This window comes from Kryptolebias marmoratus, linkage group LG1, assembly GCF_001649575.2.
Source record: "Kryptolebias marmoratus isolate JLee-2015 linkage group LG1, ASM164957v2, whole genome shotgun sequence".
NCBI lineage: Eukaryota > Metazoa > Chordata > Actinopteri > Cyprinodontiformes > Rivulidae > Kryptolebias > Kryptolebias marmoratus.
The window spans coordinates 34,890,936-34,900,266 of NC_051430.1; the positions used below are offsets into that span (position 1 = coordinate 34,890,936).

Genomic DNA, 9,331 nt, shown 5'->3' on the forward strand with positions numbered 1-9,331 from the left:
AACATTTAAAGGCAAATTTCTGTAAATGCATAAAATAGTTTGGCTCATCTACTTGGCATTAGAGATTTAAAGACACCATATATTTCAAGAAAACTACAGACAGTTTCTTATATTGATATAAAAAATAAAATCAACATAGTGAATAAAGATTGTGGTTTCGTAATTGAAAATAAAAGCTCATCACAAGCTGATGTTGCTTTTTATTTCTAAAGTTGCCAAAAAGGTGCATAATTCTAAACAAGAAAGAGTCACTTTGTATAAACCCATGCTATAAAACTCCTCAATTATCCAATGCAACGTAAACTAAGTACAAAGTCACGTTTACTTTAGGAGTCAAGATTTATGCTTCTTTACAAACTATTTAGTTGGAAAGAAATGGCTTTTTTAGGTAAAAGTTACCAAGATAATAAAAAATAAATAATCTCCATCAAGCAGAGAGCCAAAACACTTTATTTGTGCTTGAACTGTCCATGTGCAAATTCCCATTTCTCCAAAACAAATTGTTCCTCTTAGTGTGCAAGTATACACATCATCACTGGTCCAAACAGCTTATTAAGACCGTAGACGTTAAATTAGGAAACATTTAGAGTGAGGCGCTTTTTTTTTTTTTTTAGAGAGAGTTAAGAGTTGTTACACTTAATTATTAGGAGTCCTGAGTCGTCGAGGCGCGGTGAGTTTTCATCAGTACTTTTATCATTTTTATCTTCCTCTCAACAACAATAGGAACCCACAGAAGCTGCAGCTCAGAAGCTCGGAGGTATGACAGGAAGCCAGGAGCAATGTCGATGGACCCCCCAGCTCTGGGAACCTGAAGCGTGGCATTCAGGAAGGAGGCGGTGGATTCAGTCAAAGCTGGGTCAGCCGTCTCCAGAGCGGCGCTCCATGTCCTCAGCCTCCGAAGTCACAGGGACAAAACTGGAACAAACATGGATGAGAAGAGGACTCTGAACAGCATTATTCAGATTTAAATTATTGGGTAGCCAGAACCACCACACAGCTGAGACTGAAAGGAGGTCAACAGCATATACTTATAGACTATTGATTTTGAAAATAAGTGTTTATATTCCATATGGTCACAGTTAATGTTTAGAATTGGGCAAACTGGCAAGGGCGGCAAAGGACATCCTGCCTAGAGAATAACATAAAAAAATAAAGTTTGCCTCTACAGAACCAATGAGCAGAAACAAAAAGTTTAAGTTCAAATCCAAGCCACGGGACAGTGATGAGTTCAAGGCGACTCGGAATTTTCCGTTACATGTTCATCCCACTTTTTAGCGAGCATTCCAGAGCTACTACTGTGTCCTTTAAAAATGAATGCGCACTAGAGACAAGCTCTAGGCTTAAATAAAACAAAAACTAAATTCAGGACACTCCAAATATTTACAAAATAATTTTTAAAAAGTCTTTCAGTTCCGAGTCGCTAAAAAAGCGTTTTTTGCGGTTTGCTCAACTTCCGTAGCCGCCCTTCGCCAAAAACTTCTTCGCTCCCCTCTTACTCACCTGTCTACGGGATTAGGAAGTAAACAAAGAGGAATAAAGCGATGTCAAACATCACAAACACCCAGAAGTCCAACCAGTAAGAGTGTTTGGGTATAGAGGGAAAGGCATTTTGATCAGCAGGACCCGTCACGGGAGCCGCGCCGGCTGCCATCTTCGCTATGGCTGCGGAGGAGACCTTCCCCGGAACCGGAAACAAGGCGTTCCTTTCAAAATAAAAAAACGAAATATTAATACATAAAGAACAACCAAAATAGATTTTCATTGATTCAGTCTTTCACTGAAAAATATGGTGACTTGGGCAAAAGTCTGTTTAAGTTTGTTTTATCCTTGTGTATTGATTTTTTTTTTAAAAAACGTGCTTCCGTGTTTTGACCACTAGATGTCAGTAGAAACCCATTAACAAATGAATCAAAGTTGGAAAACGATAAGCCTCACCTGACATGACATTATCCTACTTTTCTTATTTAAAGAATATTTTTTTAAATCAGATTGCCCAAATGATTAGATTTTAGATACTGATTTATCATTTGAATACTGAATATTAAAAACTGAATATACAAGTTCAAAAACTGCATGTGGGTGTCTTTATGTCAGGCGGATGTTTTTGCCTACGTTTGTGTGTGCGTTCATGTGTCTGTTAGTAAAATATCTCACGAACCACTGGAACGATTTTATTGGAACTCCCAGAAAGTAATCATTGACATTACATCGACATTTGGAGTTCAAACAGACTGATTGATATTAGCCAACAGAAAAATGGCTATACATCAGCCAATTTTATAGATCTTGATCTAAATGGTATTATGATAGTAGCATCAACATCAAAGGTTTACTTTTTAGGTTTATCTTTTCACCAGATGTGTCTTTGCTGACGGACACCTCGAGTACAGCCCACCAGACAGAACAGCACAAACTCAGCTTCCTGTTTGCTCGAGTGACACCAAATACCATTTATTAGGGTTTTACAAAGACTACAAAATTTCCCAGATGAGTTAAATCACTGTCTCTGTCTATTTACATGATATGTTACATAAAAATGTACAAAATATAAAACATTTCAAGACAAATGTTTCACTCAAAGAGAAAAAAAAAAAAAAACTTTTCTCTCAAACCAGAATAAATGCTATGGTCTCCAACTGAGATGCAACTGTAAAAGTGTAAGTGGGAGAAAACAAAACAAAACGACCGGTTGATCATCAACACAAAGTGGTGTCAAAACGCTGTTATCTTGGGAATTAATGGCCTATAACAGGAGTGTAGGTAGGTTTGGTGCACGGGTCTAAGTCTAGATAATAAGCGACCTGTAAGAGTTGGAATTCCAACCTTGGCATGCAACTACAGACGTAAGGCTGGGAGAATGGGTGCACCGTTCGAGGCTCGGCTGCAGAGACACGTGAAGCTGAGCGCAGGTAGAGGATAGGTTTGTCCTGAGCTTGTGACGACAAGACTTCTTGGTCTCCCTTGGGCTTTTTTTTATTTTTTGTTACTGACCGGTAGCACCTGTTGGATGGTTCGTACAGTACGGCGTTGGGTCAGCTTCGGTGCCTCGTGGCAGCTGATGAGCCTAACATGGCGGCGAGTTCAAAACGTCCAGAAAGGAACAGTTTGATCGTTTTGGAAGTGACGTTCTTCTTCTTATCAGCCGTAACGTCAGTCATAGAGCACGGAGGGTGGAGAAAAGGGCCAGGCTAACGGCTAGCTTAGATGCTAATGTTTATTAGCCTGTTGTATGTTGTTTACAGGCTTATAAAACAACTTTCTCAACAAAGAACGCCACATTAGCTGATAGTAAACCTCAACACTTTCACCGACACGGCTTGTTTAGTTCAACTGGCTAGCCGTTAGCTTAGCCTGGCAGAGGACTTCAGCCCTTTTCTTCATACTTCCTGTTCTGTGACTGAAATACTTGGCGAAAAAGTCTCTAACTAGGAATGCTCTGACATCAGTACCAGGAGAGGGTATCGGTCCAATACCACGTGTGTGTACTGGTCCCAAAAACACTACATGGCAGCTTCTAGAAAATGGTTCCTGCTGGCTTCAAATCAAAACACAAGAGAAGGCAAGGACAGGTGGTCTATCCGTTCTTATCTACGACTCCTAAAAATGGTCCAATACTACGGCTGTGAGGTCAGGTGGAGGTAGGTTTCTGAGCCGCGCTCCTTACCAGCTGGCGGCGCTACTGCACCTAACCGCCACCAAGCACGACCAGCAGAAGAAGAAGAAGAAGAGGCCGTCATGGTGCAAACTACGCTCGGCGAAGTTATCAGGAGGAGGGACGAAACGAGCAGTTTGATGAAAACATCGAAGAAGAGGATCCCGGGAATATACGCATCAGAGCACGAGCTTCCTGACAAAACTGGCTCCCAAAATATTTATTCGTACCTGTATTGGTATCAAATATACGCATTTTTGCACTTAGTTTGAAAGAAGAAAGTGGTATTTGTGCGTCGCTCTGACAGAACATCACTTCGAAAATGATCAGAGTATTCCTAAAGCAGACTCAGAGTTTTTCACGGTAGGATGAGGAGCACTAGATGAGTTAAAAACAGTTTCTTACTGTACACCGTCTACCTCCTGCATGGGCAAACATCCATTAACCACAAGACACACACCTGTTTCTGACAGCGTGTTGAGTTTTTTGCTGTTTTTTTTGTTGTTTTTTTGTTGTTTTTTTTATGTCCGTTCAGTTGTTAAAGTACAATAATTTACTCAGTGGATTAAGCATACTGGAACATAAACAGGGTATAATGCTTCTGTGCAAGAATTAGTTATTTACAACCCACCCCGAACCGCTCAAGTGTGCAAAACCAACCCAGGTAAAGAAAAAGACAATCAAAATTCAGAATGGCTTCCATCCGATACACGCATACATAAAGATAAAAGGTCTTTTTTTGTTGTTTTTTAACAATGCATCCCCCTTTTAGAAAGCTTCAAAACATGCTCTTCAGGCTGAAAAGAAACCAAAATCAAAAAGAAACAAAAAAATCGTAACAGTTCAGTTGTGCTCCCGTTAATTCAAGTGAGCCCAGCTCAACTGGGTGCAAAACAATTTAAAAAATACACCACTTTTTTACATTATCTGCTTTAAAGTCAGTTCAAAGCAGCATCGAGTCTTTCGCCGTTTTCACCGTCAGAAAGAAGCCGGAGCCGTTTCTCGAACTTAGACATCGCAGGAAGTAAATCTTTATCGTCTCCGTCCAGTAATTATTAATAAAGTCGTTTTCCCACTACATCCGCAGGGAGCGAGAACCTTTCCACATTTAAGGCAGTGAGAAAGCACCAATCACGCTGTCCCCCCCCTCGTTTTGTTTGTTTTGCAGCTCTTGGCTGATGTAGAAAACTCTTTAAGGATTTGGTGCCTCACAGACAAAGCTGGATGGAGATGCTGAGCGTTTTCCCTTCTCCTAGTGCTTCTGTGTCGCCGTTTGAATCCCCCCCCCCCATGTTTGTCCACGCAGGTTAAAGCTAAACGCCACGACTAAACTGACCTAAACCACAGAGCATCTGTCATCACGGCGACTAAGGAAGCCGAGGACCGCTTCAAGTCTGAAGGGAACGTTTGGCACTTTTACGCGTCGTCGCAGTAACTGGGCGGCGTTCGTTGTGCTTGTGTGTGTGTGTGTGTGTGCGGGGGGGGGAAGAGGGTGTCGGAGCGGCCTGGCAGCTGAATCTGTGGGACGAGAGTCCAGCACCTTGTGGGTCGAATAAAACGGAGCTCATGGGCAGAGAGAGTCAGTAAAGAACGGATATCTTGCCTGGGGTGGATTCGAATCATCTCAGCTTGGAGAAGCTGAGCTGAAGTTCGACTGGACAAGCTAACGGCTGGTCCCAACTAAGACCGGAGGGGACTGCTGCCATCTTAAAGGTCCAATCTGCAGAACTTCATGGCGGTTCTTGCAACCTTTATGGTGCCATCAGCTTCACAGGACCTGGTTGTTTACAAAGAGTTAAAAAAAAGGTAGAGAGGCAGCAGAGAGAGGCAGAAATAGCCTCGTATGGCAGGCAGTTCTATCATATAAGCACCCTTTGAAAAGTCACAACTAGATCTAATCAATATCCCCAAATTTGGAGTGTTTCACAATTTATTTTTAATTGGCATGAAGTTTTAGTCAAATTAATTAAACACTACTTCGTATTTTATTTTTCAATAATATTTTCTGGAGTGTTGGTTACTCTTTACACTTCAGATTGGATTAAAAAAACAGTAAAATACAGATTTTTAAAAAACTTTATAATGGATTTACCAGTTGGATTTTTTTTTGTCTGCTTTGGGGAGAATTGTTTGTAAAAATAGCCCCATTGGGCATTTTTCTTTTCTAAGCACCAAACTGTGACTTTACACCCGTTACGCCCGCTAACAGCTAGCTTTAGCATTTCCTGTACAGCCTGGGGGGCCATTCCTGCAGACGTTACATAACATTTTTGCCAAAATAACAATGGTATAAAGGTTTAAGTAACAACTTTTGTATGAAATTTAGAAGATTGGAGTTGTTTTGAGATGACAAAATTTAAATAAAAGTCATCAATACTCAATAATTAGCTCATCAAAGTGGAGCCAATCCCAAAACAGATCGCTGTAGCCACAGTAAATATTATTATAATATTATTATTTCAACTTTTAAATCGTCACATGGTCGGGAATTTGGCAGAAATTCTGTAATTCTTCAGAATAAATGTGGTGAAAGTTTGACAGAGGTGCTCCAATTCGCTGCTTGTAAAATTATTTTGAACTAACCATGTATTAGATTTGTTTTTTTGGAAAATTTGCTGTAAAATATTTGAGATTTGGAAGTCTTTGAAGACCTCGGCTACGTTCAGACAAGCCGTTAGCTCGTTCGCCGTGTCGAACTTCAACTCTATTTATCCACAACAGGTAAGATATTTGTTATTTTTAACACTTTCACAGAACTCCACCTCCAAAAGGCCGGGATGTCCCTTCCTGTCCGCCATGTTCAAGAAATGTAAACAGCTGTAGAAAAAAGCCTCATTTAGCCCTAAACGGATGAATCCAAACACAAGCTGCTCCGTCTTTCTTCTTCCCTTTAATATATAAAATCACAACTCGGGGTTGTAAAAAAGTGGCGGCGGTGGAGGCTGGACGACCAATCAGACGAGGGCTCGAGCTGCTGTCACTCTGTTAAGTGCATTTACACGTGTGTGTGTGTGTGTGTGTGAAAAGCACCACTTTAAACAAAGAAAGACATAAACAACCGAAATTACCCCTCTCAATGTAAACATCTTTAGATAAAGTGGGTAAAAAAAAATGAAACATCCAGTTTTGCCACATTAAATTCTTGGCTTTTTATACTTTGGAGACGGACAAAGTTCTATTTGCAGAACCTTACACACCCTTTCAAAATAAACTGACTAATGATTTTTGTTGTCAGTGAAGTAAACACGATCCAACACGTTTGGGGACACGCTTAAAAACATAAAATCTGATTCATTATTGCACCACCACGAATGTACAAATAGGCCTTTTTCTTTCCAATGGTTGGGGAATAAATCTGTTCATACGTCTTATATCTGTGGACTAGGGGTGACGAGGGACGGTTCAAAGGTGCCCCCGCCGGCGCCGCTCTCGGCCTCATAGGGCCGACTCCAGCGAGGAGTCCAGCTGGTCGTCATGGTGACTGGTGCTGTCGCTGTCGCAGCTCTGCGTGCTCGAGTAGTTGGCCGCTTCCTGCAGCCGCAGCAGCATGTTCATCTGTGGAAGGGGAACCAGCGAGACGGTCAGTGCCGGAGACCGGGGATGGATGATCCTCACATCAAATATTTTGTTCTGGACGGATGTCATACTGTCATTATCTCACAAACATCACACACACATCAGAGATTCAACAGGATTTTCCTGAATTCTGATCAATTAATTTGAATTAAACACATATCATAGCTGCTCTCCAGTTTGGATCTTCCTCTCCATCCTCTCAGCTGTTAGATTGTAAATACTGATCAGTAAACAGCTGGAACTTGTTATTTATTAGCTAACCTGAACATTTCCAGGCCTCCTCTTGATGCTCAGACAGCTTATTAAAGCGTTAAATGTTCTGCTGGTCTAAAACGGTTTTCGCTAAAGTCTTTTAAAAGTTGTGCGTATTCGTGAAATTCTGGACGTTTAACTGTTGGAATTTATTTAATCCTCTGTTGACATATTTTAGGTGGAATAAAATATGGCTGCATCATAAAAATAAAAAAGATCTTATAGGTCCCTGCCTATCAAACTCCATCAAGTACCAATAATGCTGTCCACTTATTTCCAAACCTCTGTGTCTGTGACCAGCAACTGCCTGATAACACTGTCCAGTCAGTCACCGGTCTTTTTGGATTCCTAACTGTTTTGTCAGCGATTGTATTTTGCAAAGTATGCTTGGAAAATTGACCAAAGACCCAGAAATGAGACCAAAACATTGAATTAATGCTTTTAGTAGCTGTCAGCTAATAATGTCAGTTCAGGCTGGCTCTATATACGTACTACTACAATTAAATAAGTCCGGGTATATCTGTCTGAGTACTATGTTTGTACTTTTTCTAGTTAATTTTAACTGTGGTCCAATTTTTGAGAGTAAAAGCTACACTCTCTAAAAGATGCTGCATTTTATCCGTCACTGGATCTTTCTTTTTTTTGGGTAAACACTTCTTAAACGTGGCAGTAAATCCCCCTGATAAACCAGTGGAGCCGTGAAGCTAATGGTCTAAATAATGCAGAAGAGCCGCTGCAGCTGGGAAATTGCTTCAAGTGACGGTAAAATGAGCTTTGGCACACCTGCACAACACACACACACACACTTTAGCTAAATGAAGCTGGTCGTTTTATAGGTGGCTACTCCTTATTTCCTCTCAGGGCCGTCAAATGGAAATGAATTCTCTTTCCAACCAGTTTATAAGAATTCATCTTTTCGTCCTTACCAGTGGGTCTCCCTCCGTGTCACTCTGAGACACCTGCTTGGACGAAGCGCCCTCCTTGGACGAGCTGTAGCCGTCGTAGCCCACGTCCTCGGGCCTCAGCTGGAGCAGCGCCTGGCCCTCCTGCTGCAGCGACGCCGCGCTCCACGGGTACGTTTCGCTCACCCACTTGGACGGGTCCTCCCACACGGCTCTTTTACCGTAAAGCTGCAAAAAGAAGAAGGCAGGAAAGGAGGTAAGATGGTTATTTAGAGCAGTGGTTCCCAAGTTTGGGGTCGGGACCCCTCTTTGGGTCATGAAACATCAACTGAGGGTCCCCAGATAATCTCCAGAAAGCAATTAAAATCTAAAAGTTATTATAAATGATTGAAAATAGAATTGTATTGCACTGTTATATATTATCATTATGCCCTTTTTTAAATAAGGTTATGATAAGATTTGTACACTTAAGCAAATATTAGGGGTGACAAGCCTCTGAAACTGTTACTTTGTGGGTCGAAAGATGAAAAATTTGGGAACCAATGATTGAGAGCATGATCAATAAATGTCTTCATGTTTTCTGAGGAAACTCATGTTCTAATGATAAGGTCCAGTGTTGGTGGCGATGATCAAGTTCCCTTTATGGTTTATTCAGTCCTTCCAGGAGTTCGCGGGCATTTTTTGTGATTGTTGCGGCTAAAATGCCTGATTTCGCGGGGCATTTTTCCTAAAAGTTGCAATTTTTTTTGACTAAAATTAATAAAAAAAACATAACTTCTAATATCTAAACCAAAAATCCTTCCTAGTTTTGTAAGATAATTCCCAACAAACATTGACATTCTCAAAAGGTGCTTTATTTGAGAACTTTGATAGCTTCTAAACTGACATTCATGAGCATTTCTGGATTGTCCCTGGTCTGCAGCTCTCCTCACATGTTTTGCAGACACAA

The 9,331-nt window shown here is 41.0% G+C and overlaps 1 protein-coding gene and 1 long non-coding RNA gene across 19 annotated transcripts in view; both read right to left on the reverse strand.

Annotated features, from left to right (window-relative positions):
• Nucleotides 1-582: 582 nt before the first annotated feature.
• Nucleotides 583-1,684, reverse strand: LOC108244980. Its single transcript, XR_001808952.3, has 2 exons — nt 1,501-1,684; nt 583-915 (listed from the first exon to the last, which is right to left on the reverse strand). It is a non-coding gene; the product is annotated as an uncharacterized LOC108244980 (long non-coding RNA).
• A 741-nt stretch (nt 1,685-2,425) lies between these two features.
• Nucleotides 2,426-9,331, reverse strand: part of nav3 (neuron navigator 3) — a 316,388-nt gene continuing 309,482 nt past the window's right edge. For all 18 annotated transcript variants that reach the window (XM_025009451.2, XM_025009452.2, XM_037977317.1 and 15 more), the window contains 2 exons: nt 8,407-8,610; nt 2,426-7,207 (listed from right to left, as the gene is read on the reverse strand). In XM_025009451.2, the coding sequence (XP_024865219.1) occupies nt 7,088-7,207; nt 8,407-8,610 (324 nt within the window). In that variant the 3' untranslated portion in view covers nt 2,426-7,087. The remainder of the gene's footprint in view (nt 7,208-8,406; nt 8,611-9,331) is intronic.